We start from the raw sequence: 21,560 nt of genomic DNA, 5'->3' as shown, positions 1-21,560 counted from the left end.
GAGTTGGGAGTGTGAGTGAGAGGCATCCCTAAGGATGCCTGCTTTACCCACTATTATCAGGATTATGTAGGCTAGAAGTGTTTATCAAGAGAATTCCATGGTATTCATGGTGGAAAGTGGAATTTAGTATTCTGTAAAAATCAAGAGACATCCATTTATATTTATACCACTTGGGCCTTTCCCCCTGAAATATTTCAGTGATGTAATAAAGCAGTTATATGACACTTTTATGAAAAGTCCCATCATTTAGCTGCATTGTGAGGGAATAAGACACAAAAATGGTGATATCTATATCAGTTTATAAACTACGGTTAATTATTTCACCTATCTTCCTTGTAGCTGACTCATTAAGGAAAATTATTTTGTTTAGAAATGATAAACTTTTTATACTATGGTATTATATAGTAGGACTAAAAAAAGAGGAACTTCAAAATCTAAATACTCACCTGATATCTGTGCCTCTTGACAGTATTTTTACTATTAAAATATTTTGAAAGTATATAATTTGATTTTTAACAGCTTTATCGAGATAATTTGCATATCACAAAGTTTACCCATTGAAATTGTACAACCCTGGTTTTTAGTATATTTACAAGTTTTACAGCCATCACTATTGTCGATCATCACCCCAAAATGTAATTTGATTTTTGAGCTCTATGTATGGAAACATGACTCAAAATTAAAGTTTTTCTTAAAAAATTAACATCCTTCTATGGAGTTTCTGTTTGGGATGATGAAAAAATTCTGGAAATTACCTTAATTTTGTGTGTGTGGTGATGTTTGCACAGCATTGTGAATATGCTTAATGCTACTTAATTGTGTGCTTAAAAGTGGTTAAAATGGTAAATTTTATATTATGTATATTTTACCACAGTAAAAAATTAAATACCCATTTATATGAAATCAGAATTGGTGGCTTAACTTTTAAAGTTTTGGAAATTTCAGCCTGAGCCATGCATAGTCCTAATAATTTTTTCTCTAACATGTTATAACAAAGATATTCTTACAATAAAAAAAAATCACATTATTAATTTTCACAGAAGACAGACCTTAAAATTGTTGTAGGTATTTGTCTTTATAGAAATTTCAGTAGAATTAAGTGAAAAAGTAAAGGTAATCAGCTTTTCTTTAATTTTGTACTCTGAAAAAGCCAGATGCCAAACAATGCAGAATCATTTATCTAAAGGGAGAAAAAGTAAATACACAGACACATGCACACACACACACACACACAGTAATTTAAAAGTATCTGTTTATAGATGCATAAAGTCTCTGGAAGAAAATACAAGAAACAGTAATGGTTGTTTTGGGCAGGAGAACTGGGTGACTGGGTTTCATGGGCGTGAGGGATATTTTCCATATGTGTGAATGTATGACCTGCTGAAACATTTTAAGTAAACTATTATCCTGATCCCAGTCTCAGAATCAAACATGACTGTGTTCTTTGCTACTGTGCATTGGTGACAGCAGATTGTATTGAAATTGACATTGGTTTGAAAAGGAGCTATATTACTTGTTTTCTTTCTAGGAATTGATTATGGATTAAGTTTACCACTTGGGGAAGATTATGAACGTAAGAAACATAAACTAAAAGAAGAATTGAGGCAAGATTACAGACGTTATCTTACTCAGGTAATACATTCTGTTAGTTAGCTGGATCTTATGCTTCAGAATTCACCAGCTAAATTTATTTTCCTAAGGTTTTAGTCAAATGTGTTAATTTTTAGGTTTTCATTGGTATCTAACAGTAGGATATTAAAATGACAGTTAAGGGACATATATGACATTGGTAGAAAGTGGTGCTGAGAATTGGTACCATGGAATAACAGATTCTTGATCTTTGCAGTAGGGTAGTGGGTTTTAATTTTAAATGAGATTGTAAGTTCTGGTTGTTCATATTTTCTGTAGAGTTATGGTTTAAAAAAACCCAATTATGATTCCCTGCTTCTCTAGTCCCCACGACCATGTATTTAAATGACACATGGAATTCTAGTTGCCACTTATTTTCCTGTCGGCTAAGCTTTTAAAAACTTCATTTAACATATTTACTTAGCTTCCAAAGTCTTTGCTTTATGATTTAATCTATTTACTTAGCAGAACTCTTGTTTTAAGTATGTTTGGTTAAATTATGTAATTGCTAAACTAAAGATTTCTTGTAAGTTTTGAAATTTACTTTTTAGCATATCAAATTATTTTAAAGTTATGATGTTTCTAGTCATCCTGAGATATTCTGTTGTTTTTTAATACTTTGTAATGTTTATTCCAAGTGTATAAGTGGTCTCTTATTTATTCTGATTTGCACATGGAGAGAAAGAACTTTGAATACATTTTATCAATAGTTTGTTTTCCTTGACTTTAGGGTATTACACAAGCAAAAAGACAGGTAGGGTTGCCTGCAAAATGTTCTTTAATTTTTTTTCTTATTTTTTAGATCTAGTAGCTTGCAATTATTTTCATTTATGATGTTGCTCTCAAACTAGTAAGAAAAATAACTTCATTTGTGATTTTGAGACTTTTGAATGGTAACATTTTATAGCCTTGCTTTTACCAAGATGGCAGTCTATATGTTATAATTTTTCATTAATTCAATCAAGCATTCTTTTTGATTCCTGCTTTGCATTTATTTTTGTTGCTTTCTTATGCATCTTTTAGAAATATGCAGCTATTATAAGCCCATTTATTTTCAGCATGCCAGTTCTTTTCTTCAAATTATGCTAATCACATTAAGATTAATAAAAGATACTCAGGATATTCTAAGATTTTTTAAACTGTGTGTTGTCAGGATTTGGATTACTCAGTATTTTTGTACCCATACCCATGGATTGTGTTTGTAAATTTATATTGGAAAACAAAAACACTATAGTTTTACAGAACTTTTTTTTTTTTTAAGATTTTATTTATTTATTTGACAGAGAGAGACACAGCGAGAGAGGGAACACAAGCAGGGGGAGTGGGAGAGGGAGAAGCAGGCTTCCCGCCGAGCGGGGAGCTCGATGTGGGGCTCGATGTGGGGCTCGATCCCAGAACCCTGGGATCATGACCTGAGCCGAAGGCAGATGCTTAACGACTGAGCCACCCAGATGCCCCTTACAGAACTTTTTTTAAAAAGAATCTCACAGGGCGCCTGGGTGGCTCAGATCGTTAAGTGTCTTCCTTCGGCTCAGGTCATGATCCCTCCTGGGATCGAGTCCTGCATGGGGCTCCCTGCTCAGCGGGAAGCCTACTTCTCCTTCTGCTTCCCTCTCTCTCTCTCTCTCATGAATAAATAAATAAAATCTTTAAAAAAAATAAAAAGAATCTCACACAGTCATTCATTCACCCAACATTTTTTAAGCACTTACGAAGAAGAATCTGTCTTCAAGGGGTCTTAGAATCTGGTCATAGAGATAACATTCATACAGGTTAGAAACTGATAACTAATAAGGCTGTAATGATCAGGAAAGACCTCAAGGTGTTATTTTGTAGGACATTGTAGGATAGGTAGGATTTGGATATTCTAGAGGGCAAATCACGGAGAGGAAGCTTTTCAGATGGAGAATATAGAATGAAGGACTTGGATGGTAGGCTTTAGCTTTGTATGAACGAATCACATGTGATTTACCAGTCTGAGGAGGTTAGAGTAGATTCTTTCTGAGAGTAGTAAAAAATAATGATGTAGGTAGATAGGATAGAGTAGATTAGATTTTTTTAAAAAGGAATTTATTTAAAATATTTATTTATTGTTATTTACTTAATTTTTAAATAGGCTCTACACCCAACATGGAGCTTCAACTCATGACCCTGAGATTAAGAGTTGCATGCTCTACAGAATGAACCAGCGAGGTGCTTCTAGACTAGATTTTTATTTTGATATGTGTGAAACATTACACCTCTGTAAGCAGCCTGTGAAGACCTTGATAACTGTTTTAGGACTGTTAGTTCTGCATATTAGAGATTCTTATCTTATTATTTACTTTAAATTACTGCTACAGATTTTTAGCTTCTCCTTCCACTAATTTTCAGTCTGTTCTTCATACTACTTTCCAGAATGATCCTGTCCCTTACCAATTTAAATACTTCAGTGTCTCCTCACAGACCTTCAGGATAAAAATGCATACTCCTTAGCATGACATGTCGTCTTTCATGTTCCAGCCCACCTCCCTAGCCTTGTACCTCAATATTCTTCCCCTCTCCCACCACTCCTTATTGGGTGGGGTTTTCCTCTAGTTATCTACCGTTTTCACTTGTGGATTTTATACTACTTTATAGATAGAAGATTTTTAAAAAGAGAGGTGGTAGGAGGCATAGGAAGAAATTGCCTTTATGAAAGAGAAAAAGATCAAGGAGTACAAATCTTTAAATTCAAATGGATATGAAGGAGTTTTTGGTGTTGGGTTATCAAGAATGTGGTTGTGATAGAGGAGCAGTAATCCCTTACTATGCAAGAGACAAATTTTGGTTGATGTCTGAGAAGGTGGGCATGGAAAGGAAAGCACAGGAAAAAGAAAATTACATAGGATTTGGGTAGGTGGCTGCAGTGACTTCCTTGACCCCTAGGAAGTCCTATTTCTAGATTTTTTTCTGTGCCTTCCAGACTTTTGGATTGCGTGGATATTTAAATTAAAAAAAATTAAATCCTTAAATTTTGCCAAGAAGAACCATTAAACAACTGCTATTTTCTTTCCAATTTTTAGAATAGAAGACACTTGACCATTTAAAAGTGCAGGGAGAACATATTCTTAGAAGAACAATTTTTAAATTGAATTAGTAAATGTATATTTACAGCCCAGACTTCTCTCCTGAACCTCACACTTTTCCATTTGGCTACCTATCTTAGAAATCTAATGGGTATCTTATGTTGAGCATGTCCAAAAGGGAACTCTGGATTTCTATTTTTCCTACTCCCATCCTCAAGAAACCTGAATTGCTTGTAGCCTGTTCTTTTAATTTTGTCATAGCACTTATCACCTTATAACATACCATACTCTTCCTTATGTTTATTATTTCTTGTCAGTTTCCCATGCTTGAATGTAAGCTTCAGGAAGGCAGGGATCTTGTTTTCTTCACTGTTGAATCTCAGATATATCAAACAGTTTGGGACAGTAGGCATTCAGTATTTGTTGAATGAATGAGACAATGTCTAAAATTTAACTTTTTTAATAACTCACTATACTGTCATTATTTATTTTTTTTCATTTTACTGAACATTTCAAACATCTATCTAGGACTGTGTTGGGAGTGTGAACTGCCCAGTGAAGGAGCGAGGATGCTGTATCTCTGTCTTTCCGGGGTTGGAACTCTGTGTTTTTTTGTATATGTGTAACTCTACAAAATGGCTAGGTTTATAGTGTTACTTTTTATATAAGGGTTAAACTGACTCAGGGATCTAGTCAGGTATCCTATTTTTTCCCCTGACAAATAAGTTTAGAGTTCTATACAACCAACTTTCAAATCAGCTTTTGTAGCACAACTTATTTCTAAGTTTAGATTGAATAAAACCATATATTTTTATTTTTTTAAAAGATTTATTTACTTATTTTAGAGAGAGAGAGAAAGCACGAGTGGGAAGGGCAGAGAGAGAGAGAGAGAGAGAGAGAGTGAATCTACACCAGATTCCACTGAGCACGGAGCCTGACATGGGGCTTGATCTCACAACCCTGAGATTGTGACCTGAGCAGGAACCAAGAGCTGGGCGCTTAACTGACTGTGCCACCCAGGCGCCCCTCAGTCAAACCTTATTAATCATTAAGTTTTATTAATCACTCTGCTCCCAAATGTTTTGAATATAATTATATTGTAGCAGTTGGTACATTATATTATAGTTGTTTGTTTACATGTTTGTTTCCTCAGCTGAATTGTAAATTTCTTACATAGAGGGGATATATTCTTATCTTTGTCCCCCTACCACCAAGAAAAGTAACTGGAAAGTTTTAGGTAGTCAATAATTGCTTGTTTAATGAATAAATAAAAGGCATGGAACTACACAGCTTGACAAGTATCAATTCATTTAATCCTCATAACTTAGTGATTTAGGTGGCATTATCCCTGCCTTATGGACAGAGAAATTGAGGCAGAGATGTTAAGTAACTTCCAGATTATATGACTACCAAGCACTACCAGAAAGTTGGGGATCATATATATTTTTTACTCATCCCTTGTGTTTGCTTTAGAAGTATTCAAAGATATTTTACATTTTTAATCCTCTGATCCTTATACCAGTTTTGGTAGGTAGGCAGAGCAGATACCATTCTCATTTTATATAAGAAGACGGGGTCAGGGAGGTTAAGCAACTTACTCAGTGTTACAGAACTGAGACGTTTTGGGGCTAGTCCTGGAGGCCAGGTCTTTTGACTCCTAGTCTGATGATCTGTCTACTACACTGCATTATCTAAATCTTTAATGAACAAGGGTGGAGGTACATAGAAGGAAACAATGTTCATAGTTTATATCTTTTGGCATTTGAGTAGATATCCCTTCGTAAATTATTGCAGGAAAATTAGTAAAAAAACATTATTACAGCATGTATATGGATCTTGCTGAAGAATAGTAGGACACTGAGAATGAAGAATATGTGCTTAGAAGAGAAATATAAATTGGGAAAGAGTTTCCTTTTTTCCCAGGCTTTTTAATCATCTGGAATTATATATATGTTGCAAATGAAAATTAAGACCTGGGGCTCCTGGGTGGCTCAGTTGGTTGGGCGACTGCCTTCGGCTCAGGTCACGATCCTGGAGTCCCGGGATCGAGTCCTGCATCGGGCTCCCTGCTCGGCGGGGAGTCTGCTTCTCCCTCTGACCCTCTTCCCTCTCGTGCTCTCTATCTCTCATTCTCTCTCTCTCAAATAAATAAATAAAATCTTTAAAAAAAAAAAGAAAATTAAGACCTGATTCTCCTCTTCAGGGACCTGTTGATTGGAAGAAAATTCTGTTTTCTAATTACTTTGGTACTTTCTGTCTTCATCTCCGTTCCATTCTTTTGCTTTGCATAATGCATAGTTTAGAAAATAGAATGTAAAGACACATTTATGAAACATTTTATAAAGGCAATTAGATAATATATTTTTTTAATGTGTATATATACAGAAAAATTTTCTGTCCACGAGTGAAACAGATCCATCTACTCTGGGAGTTTCTCTTCCTATTGGTGAGAGGTTATCTGCCAAGGTAGGTGGATAGGAATAGTTATTGTGGGTAGTAGTTTTATGAGGCATCAAAATAATTAACATACTCCTGACTTAAATGCAAGCAGAAGATATTATCATTTCCCATTCTTGAATATATGTCTTTTAAAAAAAATCTATGGAGTCCCTAGTTGTGCTGTTTTTAAAAGAACTTTTGAACATAACATTTATAATGATGTGAGTGATATATCTTTAATATGAGAATTAATTGAATATTTAGAATTTATGTTTTTCAGCATTGGTTTCTGAGCTATAAAGTTCATGCTCTGTGTCACAGTTATCAGTGAGATGAGTGAATGAGAGTATACTGAGCTTTGATGTAGAGTGAGGTCTGGAGCTATTTGAATGTATTTCTGTCACTCTACAAATACATGTACTTTTTTTTTTTAAGATTTTTTTTATTTATTTGACAGAGAGCGAGCACAAGTAGGGAGAGCAGCAGGCAGAGGGAGAGGGAAAAGCAGGCTTCCAGGCGAGCAGGGAGCCTGATGCGGGGCTCGATTCCAAGACCCTGGGATCATGACCTGAGCTGAAGGCAGCCGCTTAACCGAGCCACCCAGGCGCCCTGACATCTACTTACTCTTTAGAGGTGGTAGTGATAAAGCACTGCATACCCCTTGTAGGGACTGAATTTCCAAACTAGATCAGCGATCATGACATAGTACATAAGTCAAACAGACAGATAATAAGTTTCAAAAGATGACCTAGTTAAATCTTTATTTATTTTTTTAGATTGTGCTGTTTCAATGACAGTGGAGATATTAAGGCTTAAAAACATTTCCTAATGTAGTATGTGTTTCAACAGAACATTTATATTATAATATTTTAGTGTCTGTGATAATTATACCTTTTTATGTTCAAAATGTAGTCAATCTTCTTGATACTTAGGAAAGAAATGATTAGCAGTAGGTCTTTTGGGAGTGGGGTGGGGAAATAGAGGCAGGAGATGTCTCTGAGGAGGAAAGAAGGAAGGTAACTGGTCAAATCCCCTTGGAAACATGGTAATGACAGGTCTCCTGGCAAACACAGTCATGTAGTTACTAGTGTGATAGATTTATTTATGAATGCTTTTGGTTGAAGCAGCTCCCTGCTGTTAAAGACCTCCTGTATTAACCTGGACCTAAGCGTGTAGTAATGTTTATTTTGATGTGGCGAGAAAGGATGTGGGGAATTGCATTGGTTGTTTCAGACCTCTTCCTGTCTCTCTTGTGCCTTACAACTACTTCTGTCCTTGAGATTATTAATAAAGCTTGATTCTGGGTAAGATCTCTTATTTTATATGAGTTTGATTGGACATAAAGGTACTTTTTCCTGAAGTTGGAGTTTTAACATTACCTTTTGATTTTTATTTTAAGGAAAGGTTGAAACTTGAACGCAACAAAGAATACAATCTATTTCTCAGGGGTAAGGAAGAATCTACTGACAAGTTCAGACAGGTAGAAAAGAGTAGTACTGAGGTAGGTTTTGCTTTTAAAGTAAATCTTTAACACCAGAGGTTGAATTTTGTACTTACTTGAAAATATTTTTATATGTTAAACATTTCACTTGGTTTTTATGTAAATATTTTAAAGATTAAGCCAAATTGAACTAAACAGGGCATTTTAATATTTAGTGTTATTAATGGTTTTATCACATATTGAAGAACTTACCCTACTTTTTAACTTCAGGGGGGAGATTTAATTTTAGAGGTTGGCTTTAAGTGATGTTTAGTTTTTTTACTAAACAATAGAAAAGTTTTTTACTTTTTATTAAAAAATTTTTTTTTGAGACAGTGCCAGCAGGCAGGGGAGGGGGCCGGGGAAGGGGGGATGAGGGAGAGAGAGAATCTTAGGCAGACTCCATGCCCAGCATGGATGGAGCCTGGCACGGAGCTCAGTCTCCTGACCCTGAGATCATGACCTGAACCCAAATCAAGAGTTGGACATTGTACTGAGCCACTCAGCGCCCCTAGTTTTTACTTTTAAGTGATTTTTAAAATGCTGACAATTTCTCGCTATATATTTTTTTTCCAAATTTAAGAATGGTTGATGTTAATAGGGCCAAAAAATTGACCACTTTCTATATTGTTTGTATTAAGAATTTAATTTGAAATATTTTGAAGCAATATTACCTGCCAAAATATACCTACTATCTCCTGGGATAGGAATTTGCATTTAGTTTATCCTCTCTTTTTGTAGCCACTTACCCATATCACTGTTGCTTGATATATTTTATTTATTAAGTTTTGAAGGCTAACATTTCCTTGGAGTTTTTTTTTTTTCTAAAGATAAGCTATTTCTTTTGGGTGATTAGGCCTTGGAGTTGAGATGATAGACTAAGCATCAGTTGAGGGTATAATTACTTTTTAAGAAATAGCATTGTATTAAGATCTGTTTTGTTTTCTTTTTTAATTGACCAGCTCAAGAATCAAAGAAATAAAAAACCTATTAGTCAGGTTAAGCCTGATTTACCTTCACAAATACAAACATCTTGTGAAAATTCAGAGGGTCCTATAAGAAATGTCTTAACTCCTTCGGAGTCATATGAAGAGCTTCTAAACCAAAGAAGACTAGAGGAGGACAGATATCGACAACTAGATGATGAAATTGAATTAAGGAATAGAAGAATCATTAAAAAAACTAATGAAGAAGTGGGCATTTCCAATAAAAAACATCACAGGTTTGCCAACAAAGCTGAAATTCCAGATAGAAGATTTTGCCGGTTTAATGAGGATGGTGTTTTTGATAGACAGTATTATAGACCAGATCAAGATCCTGAAGTAAGTGAAGAAATGGACGAGAGGTTTAGATATGAAAGTGATTTTGATAGAAGACTTTTGAGAGTGTATACAAATGACAGGTATTTACAACTTCATTTTTATTTTCTTTATTTGCTTAGTATTAATGTTGTTACTTTTTATGATTATGTTAGGGAGAAGCAGTTTCATTTTTCTACATATTTGGTTAATTCTAAGATGCTGTCAGTTTGAAGTTACAGCATTATTTTTTATGTGCCACTGAAGGAACAAATAAAACCCCCCAAGATGGGGGAGAAAGGGACCCTGTAATAAAGCTGGGATGCTGGAAGGCTACAACCTTCCTGTAAAATTAAATGGGAAATAAACTTTTTCACAGAAGGGGACAGAAAGGAAACTTCCATGTTTCAACCTTGGCACTAAATGGAGGGATTAAAAAAAGAAAAGAAAAAGCTTCTCTGAGATTTTGAACTGTAAGCCAGTACTGATTCAGGTTTGCAGTCTGAATTCATGTTGCCAATATTGTTTAAAAAACCTTGAGGCAAGAATTCAGGGTTGTCTCAGATTCATAGTGCTCCTAGGTGACTGACAGGAGAAAAAACTCCTCTTTGTGAGAACTTGAATTAAAACCAGGTTGCTGGCAATCCCAGATTCAGATTTTATTTTATTTTTTATTTTATTTTTTTTTTAAGATTTTATTTATTTGAGAGAGAGAGAATGAGAGAGAGAGCACATGAGAGGGGGAGAGGGGGAGGGTCAGAGGGCGAAGCAGACTCCCTGCTGAGCAGGGAGCCCGATGTGGGACTCGATCCAGGGACTCCAGGATCATGACCTGAGCCGAAAGCAGTCGCTTAACCAACTGAGCCACCCAGGCGCCCTCAGATTCAAATTTTAAAATGTGGATTAAAAGGACATTTTAAAATAGATGAAATACAGCTTATTCCTTTAATGTTCTTATGCTCTCAGTACTTCTATCATCAATATACTTCATTGTTTTTAAGTCACTTATTATTAAACATTTACTTAAGTGAAATGATACCAGATTTTTTTTTTTAAATGATACCAGATTTTTACTATCAGATTTTCAGATGCCTTTCAGTTCTTTGGGATGATTATTTTTGGGACACTACTTGTAATTTCTTAACTGCTGCAGTGAGTTTTTATTTTATTAAGTCATTTATCTTAAAATTTGCTCTGTTTTCATAAACTTTTGGAGATAGAAATATGGCAGGGTTCCATATTTCTTGAAAGGGTGAAATCTAAATTTTGAAGAGTTTATGGGACCTGTTTCTTTAGTCCAAATAGATTACCTTTTAAATATTTTAGAAAATTTCTGAGACATAATGCTGTACATTCAGTATTCTAGATATTAATAATACAAAACCTTTACAGTTTGCTGTCTTCTCTTTATTCTGGAGCCATTATGGCCTCTCACCCAGTCTTTTTAATTATCATCCTGATTTAAGTGATGTAAATGAAGGATTAGAATTTTGCAAGGCTACTTGTCATTTCTGTCTGATTTGAATCTAATTGTTTGTACTCCAGAAAATACTCTAAATCCTATAATGTTTTATATTTGAAAATGTTTATACCTGAAGGTAGTCAAAGGCTGCCTTAACTAAAAGAGCTCTCAGTTGGGGAACTGCAGGTAGTCTTGGACTCTTGGTTCTGCTTTCTTTGTACATGAAAACATTTTTTCTTTATGGTGTCTATTTTTAAAGTGTAATGTAATGCTATCTTTTAAGTTTGGAATTTCAAGAAACTTATTATGATTGCTTTTAAAATATGCTTATTATTTTTGTAATTCTATCCTGTGATAATTTTTTACCTGAACAAATGAATTTCAGCCTAATTATTTGAGAACTATCTTATTTTCTTATACACTCCCTAAGTAAAATGAACTTTTTATATAATCTCCAAGTAGCATTTTAAGATTAAACATGAGAATGAGTGAGAATACTTCCTGTTACACGTTTTAAAATGTTTAGAAGTATTTCTTCAAGTTTAAATCATTATTATATAATACTTCCATTTTGTTAATGTATAAACTTACATCTCTAGATATAAGGTTTTTCACGTATGTCTCTAAGGTATGAGGTTAAAATTGAATTTCTGTATTTCAGATTTGTAAGATTCCTTAATTCCAGCCAAAAAACAAGAATTCACATCTGTCATTCAGTAATTTTTATTTAGGAGGCAGAGTGGTTGATAGGAAAAATGACTTGTTAGTAAAATTTTTGAGACTACAGAAATGTATATAACTGCATTTAGCCTCTTGCTCTAACGATTTATTCTTTAAAAAACTTTTTTTAATTAAGTATAGTTGATAGATGTTATATTAGTTTTAGGTGCACACATAGGGATTCATCAGTTTTACACATTATGCCGTGTTCACCACAATATATGTAGTTACCATCTCTCACCATACAACATTATTATAATAATACTGTCTATATTCCTTATGTTGTATTTTTCATCTCTGTGACTTATTTTTTACTAGAGGTTTGTGTCTCTTAATCCCTGTTAACTATTTAGCCCTTTCTGCCCACATCCCTACCCTCTGGCAACAAGATTGTTCTCTGTGCTTATGAGTCTGTTTCTGTTTTTTGTTGTTTGTTCATTTGTTTTGTTTTTTAGATTTCACATATGAGTGAAATCATATGGTATTTTTCTTTTCCTGACTGACTTATTTTCACTTGGCATAATACCCCCTAGGTCCATCCATGTTGTTGGAAATGGCAAGATCTCATTCTTTTTTATGGCTAATATTCCATTTTATATCTATACCACATCTTTTTTATCCATTCATCTATGGATGGACACTTGGGTGGCTTGGCTATTGTAAGTAATATTGCAATAAACCTAGAGCTGCAGATATCTTTTCAAATTAGGGTTTTCATTTTCTTTGATTAACTACCCAATAGTGGAATTACTGGATCATATGGTATATCTATTTTTAATATTTTGAACCATCTCCATACTGTTTTCCATAGTGGCTACACCAGTTTACATTCCCAGCATAGTGTACAGGAGTTTCTTTTTCTCCACAGCCTAAATAGCACTTACTGTTTCTTGTCTTTTTGATACTAGCCATTCTTGTGGTGTGATGTGATATCTCATTGTGGTTTTCATTTGCATTTCCCTGATGGTTAGTGATGTTGAGCATCTTTTCATGTGTCTGTTTGGCCATTTGTTCGTCTCTTTGTAAAAATGACTACTCAGGTCCTCTACTTGTTTTCTAATCAGATTATTTGCTTTTTGGTTTGAATTGTATGAGTTCTTTATATGGTCTGGAAATTAACCCTTTATTGGATGAATCATTTGCAGATATCTCCAGTAGGTTGCTTTTTGTTTTGTTGATGGTTTCCTTTTTGTACAAAAGCATTTTATTTTGGTGTGGTCCTGATAGCTTTTGTTTCCCTTACCTTAAGAGACATATCCATAAATATGTTGCCAAGGCTGATGTGCAAGAGACTGCTATGTTTCCTCTTAGGAGTTTTATGGTTTCAGGTCTCATGTTTAGGTCTTCAATCCATTTTGAGTTTATTTTTATGTATGGTGTAAGAAAGTGGTTCAGTTTTATTTTTTTACATGTAGCTGTCCAGTTTTCCCAGCACCATTTATTGAAGAAATGTCTTTTTCCCCATTGTAGATTCTTGCCTCCTTTATCATAGATTAATTGACTTTGTAAAGTGTGGGTGTATTTCTGGGATTTCTGTTCAGTTCCTTTGATCCCTATGTCTATTTTTGTGCCAGCACTATACTGTTTTGATTATTATAGCTTTGTAGTACTATCTTGAAATTTGGATTGTGATGCTTTTAGCTTTGTTATTCTTTCTCAAGATTGCTTTGGCTATTCAGAGACTTGTGGCTCAGTACAAATTTTAGGATTATTTGTTTACATTCTGTGATAAATGCTTTTGGTATTTTGGTAGGAATTGCATTGGATCTGTAGATTGCTCTGGGCAGTTGGGACATTTTTAAATATATTATTTTTTCCAGTGCATTACCATGGAATATCTTTCTATTTGTGTCATCTTCACTTTCTTTCATCAGAGTCTTACAGTTTTCACACTATAGGTCTTTCACCTCCTTGGTTAAATTTATTCCGAGGGTTTTTTTTTCTTCTTTTTTTGATGCAATTGTAAATGGGACTAAAATTTTTTTTCCTCTCTGCTACTTTATTATTGGTGTATAGAAATGCAGCAGATTTCTGTATATTAATTTTCTTTTTTAAAAAAATTTCATTCGCTAGAGAGAGAGTGGGAGAGAGAGAGAGACTGCACACAAGCAGGGGGAGTGGCAGGTAGAGGGAGACGCAGGCTCCCTGCTGAGCAAGGAGTCCGATGTGGGACTCGATCCCAGGACCCTGGGATCATGACCTGAGCCGAAGGCAGACGCTTAACCGACTGAGACACCCAGGCGTCCCAAATTTTCTTCTTTTTTTAAAGGTCTTATTTATTTGACAGCACACAAGCAGGGGGGAGTAGGAGAGGGGAAAGCAGACCCTCTGCTGAGCACGGAGCCTGATGTGGGGCTCAATCCCAGGACCCTGGAGTCATGACCTGAGCTGAAGGCAGATGCTTAACTGACTGAGCCAGCCAGTATATTAATTTTCTATCCTGTAGCATTACTGAATTCATTTATTCTAAGTTTTTTGGCGGAGTCTTTAGGACTTTCTGTATATAGTTTTGTGTCATCTGCAAATAGTGAAAGTTTTATTTCTTCCTTACCAGTTTGGATGCTTTTTATTTCTTTTTCTTGTCTGAGTGCTATGACTTGTACTTCCAGTTGTAGTGTTGAATAACAGTGCTAAGAGTGGACATTCTTGTCTTTTTCCTGATCTTAGAGGAAAAGCTCTCAGTTTTTCACTATGGAGTATGATGTTAAGTGTGTGTTTTTCATATATGGCCTTTATTATGATGAACCTACTTTGTTGAGTTTTTATCATAAATGGGTGTTGTATTTTGTCACATGCTTTTTCTGAATCTGCTGAGGTGATCATATGGTTTTTAGCCTTCATTTTGTTAATGTGATGTATCACGTTGATTGTTTTGCATATATTGAACCATCCTTGCATTCCTAGACTAAATCCCAGTTGATTGTAATGAATGATTCTTAATGTATTGTTGAATTTGGTTTGCTAATATTTTGTTGAGCATTTTTGCATCTATGTTCATCAGGGATTTTGCCTGTTTAGGTTTGTGGGTGTTTTTTTTTTTTTTTCTTCTTTTTTGTAGTGTCTTTGTTAGGTTTTGGTTATCAGGGTAATCCTGGCCTCATTGAGAAAATTTGGAACTTTTCCTTCCTCTTCTATTTTTTGGAATAGTTTGAGAAGAACTCTTCTTTAAATATTTGGTAGAATTCACTTGGAAAGCCATGTTGTCCTGGACTTCTGTTTGTTGGAAGTTTTTTGATTGCAGTTTAATTTCATTATTAGTAATTGGTCTGTTCAGATTTTGTCTTCCTGATTCAGTTTTGGGAGATTATACGATCTGGGGATTTATCCATTTCTTCTAGATTGTCCCAATTTTTGGCATATACTTTAAGTCCTTTCTCTTTTTTCTTGATGAGTCTGGCTAAAGGTTTATTAATTTTGTTTTGTTTATTGATCCTTTCTATTGTTTTTTTTAAGTCTCCATTTATTTCTGCTCTGATCTTTGTTAATATTTTTCTTTCTGCAGACTTTGTGTTTCATTTGTTATTTTTCTAGTTCCTTTAGGTATAAGGTTAGATTGTTCAAGTTTTTTTTGTTTGTTTGTTTCTGGAGGTAGGCCTGTGAAATGCTCTTAGAACTTTCACTATATCCTAAAGATTTTGGACTATTGTGCTTTCCTTTTCATATTTCTCCATGTGTTTTGGATTTCTCTCTCATTTCTTCATTGATCCATTGCTTGGTACAATGTTTAGCCTCCACATTTTTTTGTGTTTGCTTACTTGTTTTCTCTCTTTTTCTTTCCTTTTTTCCCCTTGTAATTGGTTTCTAGTTTCATACTGTTGTGGCTGGAAAGGATGCTTGATAGGATTTCAGGCTTCTTAAATTCATTCTGACTTGTTTTGTGGCCTAGCACGTGGTCTATCCTGTGGAATGTTTCATGTGCACTTCAAAAGAATGTGTATTCTGCTCTATTTGGATGGAATGTTCTTTATATATCTGTTAAATAAATCTGGTGTAATATGTCATTCAAAGCCACTGTTTTCTTACTGATTTTCTGTCTGGATGATATCCATTGATGTGAGTGGGGTGTTAAAGTCCTCTACTATTATTATATTACTATCAATTTCTTTATGTTAATATTTGCTTTATGTACTTAGGTGATCCTATGTTGGCTGCATAGATATTTATAATTGTTAATCTGTTGATGAATTAATCCCTTTATCATTATGTAATGCTCTTGCTTTTTGTCTAAACATTTATTCATGGTATATTGTAATCTTAACCCAAAGTTCTTGATAAAAAATAATTATAACTGATTGTGAGAAGTACTAAATTAATTTTCCTTCATTTTTGTGAGTTTCTCTTTCTCTTTTTTTCTTCTAAAAGTCAGTATGTGATAAATTCCGGTTTTGATTTTAAACAGTTTTTGAGTTTTATATTTTTGGTCTCACTTTTTTTCTAATTACCCCATAAACAGTTTCATGTATGATAATGTATTTGTTAATGAACTGTTTTGCCCACCTTAAATATGGGAAAGCTAAAGCCCAGGAATGATGTTAACTTCTGAGCTCATCATTAATCACTGACCAGTGTTTTTAAATAATTAACAAGGTAGTTAACATTTTGCTTTACACTTGCATTCTTTGTGTATGTGTGTGTGTTTATGTGTTATTTATTTATAAATATTTACAGTTTGACTAAAGTTTATGTTTTAGGAGGTTTTAGAAGTTGAATGTAATGGTGTATTTCATAGTACTTTGATTTGTAGGTTCTTTTTAAATGTGGTCATCCTAGTCTTTATTTTTTATTAACTTGACCTGTAGAAGTTAATATATTACTTTATTGTGTTTACTTGATAACTAATGTTAATGAGTAAAAGAAACTTTTAGCTTTAAAAAATGCTTTTTAAAAGTTTTTATGTGATTAATGCAGTTACCACTTCCATTCTCTTTAACTCTTGATATTTGTTAGTTTGTAATCTTAAGAGTTATTTAATAAAATTCTGAAATAACATTCCATCTGAAATTAGAATCTGTATGTTAGCCACATAGATGAGTACATGCCTACTTAGTGTGCGACATTCTAAGAAATGTGCATGCTTAATATGTAAAACATAAAAGAAGAGAAATGGCTCATTAGAACTTGAGTTATTTAATACTACTTTTTTTCTAATACATAGTAATTTTCATTTATTTCTGGAAGGGCCTCTGTAATACTAGCTTTTTTCTCCATTTTAAGGATGGGCTTGATATTACAAAAACACTGTTACTGAATTAAAGCAAATATAATTGTGAAACAACTGAAAACAGTGACAAAAATGGTGATCCACGGCTAACAGCTCAGTATTTTTCTTTTAACATCAGGATAGTACCTCTAATAGCAGAATTCATTCACATTAGAGAAATTCTTAATATGAAAACAAGGTGATATAACCATTTTATGAATTAGATGATTTTTTTTAAGTAAGGAGAAATTTGGTTCTTCCTTGCTGTGAGCTGTATGAATCTAGGACCAACAGATGGTAAATATTTTATTTTTATGATGTGGTATTCTTGATAGCATATCATGGTAAATTTTTTTCTGAAGTAGTTTGATTCTATGGTTTGTTAAGGAAAAAAGATAAGTTATTCATTATCACTTAGGAGTTCATTTATATTTAAATTAGCTGGAAAAACCTATGCTTTTAGAGAATTTGCTTTTCTTCTGTAAGAATAATTTTTTTTGGAAGGTAGACACGTGTTAATTTTTAAAATAAACTTGGCCTCTAGCCTATAGCTGGTTTCTTTGGGCATTGAGTTTTGAACCTAATTAAAGTTATTGACCCCTGTCTTCCAGGAAATAGAGATAGAGAAAAAGCTTTTTCCATTTAACATACCTGTAACTTTTTTTTTCTTTTGATAGTAGGATGGTGAAACCATTTACAGTTATTTTATTACTTCAGTTAAATCTGATTTGGTATGTCCAAGAAAGCAAATTCTTTTTTGCGGTTGTCTCTTTCTGACAAAACAGTGGATTGAGGTGTGGTAAGCGAATCTATGGATTTAAAGCCATAGAACATTTAGATAGATTGGTTCTGGGTCTCAGGGATAGTTTTAATCTGGTACTGACTTTAAAGCTATAGCTAAACAGAAAGGACTTCTCAGGGACAAACTGGACCCAAGTTGAACTCCTGGACTTTCATTAGAATCAGGTTGTTAGACATTTAGTGAGTTCATTACTTTTGGCTATTACCGTTTGTTGGTCTCCCTTAATGTTGGGAAGATTGAAGAGATGAGATAGAAATGATGAAAACACTATTGGCTCTCACCAATTCCTGTCTTCCTGGAGAACTTCATTGTCTCAATAAAGGATTCTTTCTTTTTTTTAATTTTTAAAGAGACAGAGCAAACAAGTGTGTGTGGGGTCAGGGGAGGGGCAGAGGGAGAGAAAGAATCTTAAGCAGCATAGAGCCCACTGCAGGACTGGATCTCATGACCTAGAGATCATGACCTGAGCCAAAATCAAGAGTTGGGCGCTTAACTGACTGAGCCACCCAGGCACCCCTCAGTAAAGGTTTCTAAAATAAATTGTAAGACCACCATAACAGTTGTTAAAGTGAACTAACGGGGTAGTTAATAGTGATTAAATGCTAAATTTATTAGAAATATGAAAAAAAGTTCAATAAATGAAGGAAATTCCATTATAATTATGGGGATATTTTAATAAGAAATAAGGTAGCCTACTTGCCATCCTGTAATTTGGCTTCACAGCTTGTTGGGTTCCCCTTTAGTTTTTTTGCTTTTGTTTTTAATATAATAGTAAACTTAAAAAATATTTATGGAATCTGTCTGTAAATAGTAATTTTTCATTGATTTAACAAAGTAAGCATAGTCATATCATGAGTCATTCCATAAAATTAAATAGGATGCCTTAAGATTTTATTTTATCCTTTTTAGTGAAATGTTTCTCTCTCCTTTTCTTTGGCCTCTTAAACATTTCTCTAGTCTTGTTTTATTGTGACAAGATTTTGATTTTTATCAGTGACAAGAGGGGACTTTTATAGTTTTGTTAATGAATCTTTTTTTTTTCTTTAGTGAAAGGGTGTACCTTAAGCTGTATTCCCTATGAGGGGTTCGTTAGGAAATATTTGTGATTTTACTGTAGAATTTAGCAGTGAGACCTTGACTTTACACATAATAATTTCTTAAATATCTTTAATTTAGAATGGACTTTGAAAATGACCTTTTGTGTTTATGGTGCTTGCTTTATTACAATAGCTTTATATACTGAAGAACCTATAAAAATTTTTTTAATACAGATGCTTTGGATACAACTGCATAAACATAAGCTAGAATTGCATGTCTAAATGTTTGCTTTTAGAGAACTTAACTGAAAATGCAGAAAGTCACAAACTCTTGGATAAATTTTAGAAAAAAATTTTGTATATAATAAGTAGCCTTTAATTCTGGTTTAATCACAAGATATGTTTTTAAAAATATAATTTAAATGTAACTTTAAGTTTCTCTGTATTTGAAAACTTTGATTTGTTGAGGCACCACTTTACCACATCAACACATTTACTTTTGTCTGTTGGGTCATGGGAGACTACCCCCAGGTTTGGTGATTCATCAGGAGGGCTCACAAGACTTCCTGTATATATAGTTAAATTCCTGGGTATGATTTATTACAGTGAAAGGATACAGAGTAAAATCAGCAAAGGAAAAAGGGGATTGAACAAAGTCTGAAGGCAAGCTGGCACAAGTTTCCAAGAGTTCTGTCCTAGGGGAGTCACACAGGACATGCTTAATTCCTCCAGCATTAAATTGTGACAACATGGGTGAAATGTTGTCTGCCAGGAAAGGTCATTAGAGAGTCAGTGCTCAGTGTTTTTATTGGGGACTGGTCACATAGGCACCCTTTTTTGAAGATATATGAAAATTCTGAACTTCTTGAAGGAAAGCAGATGTTCAGCAAAAACTGTATTGTTTGTATAAACAGTTTAGGTACAGTGAGCCACTCTTTATCAGTCCTGGAAATGGTAGGGACCCCTCCCCCCCCCCCCCCCCCCCCCCGCCAAATCTATGTTTCTAGGTGCCAGCCAAGGGCCAGCCTTCCAAATAGGTATTTCTAAGGATAGGCAGTTTAGGCCTGTGCTCTTAACTCTTTCCTGCTCATGCATATTTAATATAGACAAGTATAACTAAATCTGGTTGCTTGGCATTATTAATTACAAATTTGAATTTGAGTTTATATTTACCAGTTCTTTAAGTGGTAGAAATAGGGAATGAGAGACACTAAACTGATGTGTCAGTTTAAAACAGAGATTTGAGCACATAGGTTTTAGATATGAAACCAGCTCTGTTTTGATAAATTGAAATAAGTTGACATTCCTTTTTGAAAGGGCTTGTGGAGGGTTCTGTTGTTTTAGATATGGATAAAAATTGAAGCTCTTTTATGTGTCATGCCAGGTCAGATATGGTGAAGGTTACAATTCTGGGTAGTCTTTTCTCCACAGATAATATTGATGGTGGCTTGTGTGATGGACACAAATGAGAAAAGACTTCTGTGCTAGCTCTGTGGAGAATGAGAAGTTTTCTTCTAAAAATTGCCATTTTTCATAATGTGAAAATGAAATTCACCTAAAATATTGAATAATACTTTTAACAGCCATATTTCTCTCTAATAGTCCTTTTGAGAGAAAATGTAGTTTGTTAACAGCCACATGAAGAAGTATGACTTGTGAAATGCTGATTTTCATGGATGCTGACAAATGTTGGTGTGAAAAGTCATGTTGGTTTCTCTGGTATGAGGAATTAAGCTAAAGAAATCAATGTTTGCCAAGTGGAAAAAAAAAAGATTAATTGGAAAAATTTTAAGTTTATTTTCTGATAAGGATTTTTAAGGAAAAAAAAAAACCACAAACATTCTGATCTTTTTTGTTGTCCATGACCTTGTGAGTAAAGTGATCATTTTTACCAATGTATTAGACTATTTGTTTATAATGTTTTCCATTCACCTGTTGCTAATATTTATTCTTTCATGTGATTTACAGTGTTAGCAAATGTTGTGCCTTGCTACATTTGGTTTAATTTAATGGTAAGACAGCTGCTATATTTTTAAGTTAAAAAGGTTTGTATATGCAGTGAAATAATTTCCAGAATCTATGAATTTTGTTTAAAAAAGAGATCTCATTGTGAAATTTGTCTATAATCTTCATGAGGGCAAGGGCCATGTTCATATACCCAGTGCCTAGGAAAAATAGTACTTGGCATGTAGTAGGTACTAGTTAATTCTTTGAATTAAATGAATGATAAGAAAGTCTTAGTATATGCAGAGTTTTGAAATTAAAATTTTCTAGAAGTTATATTGAAGTAATTTATAACCTTTTGTTTTAAAGACTAGTGAATCTAAATTCTCAGTTTCTCTTATTAACCAGCAAATCATACTTGAATTAAAATCTCCTTCAAATTAATTTTTGAATGTGTTTGCAGTAAAACTTCATTATAACTCTTTGTTCCCTTTAATATTTC

At 33.9% G+C, this 21,560-nt stretch overlaps 1 protein-coding gene across 4 annotated transcripts in view; it reads left to right on the top strand.

Moving 5' to 3' along the window:
- CSPP1 (centrosome and spindle pole associated protein 1) overlaps positions 1-21,560 on the top strand; it is a 166,693-nt gene that overhangs the window by 44,219 nt on the left and 100,914 nt on the right. For 2 of the 4 annotated variants that reach the window (XM_028113310.2, XM_028113297.2), the window contains exons 4-7: positions 1,529-1,632; positions 7,062-7,142; positions 8,515-8,616; positions 9,558-9,997. In XM_028113310.2, the coding sequence (XP_027969111.1) occupies positions 1,529-1,632; positions 7,062-7,142; positions 8,515-8,616; positions 9,558-9,997 (727 nt within the window). The remainder of the gene's footprint in view (positions 1-1,528; positions 1,633-7,061; positions 7,143-8,514; positions 8,617-9,557; positions 9,998-21,560) is intronic. The other 2 variants (XM_028113319.2, XM_028113303.2) reach the window with 1 other exon arrangement.

Source organism: Eumetopias jubatus, unplaced genomic scaffold (genome assembly GCF_037043125.1).
Source record: "Eumetopias jubatus isolate StellerSeaLion01/CBP00866 unplaced genomic scaffold, mEumJub1_p1.0 scaffold_4, whole genome shotgun sequence".
In the NCBI taxonomy this organism is placed as follows: Eukaryota; Metazoa; Chordata; class Mammalia; order Carnivora; family Otariidae; genus Eumetopias; species Eumetopias jubatus.
The sequence above is the reverse complement of the archived record's forward strand: the minus strand, read 5'-3'. Positions and strand labels throughout refer to the sequence as shown.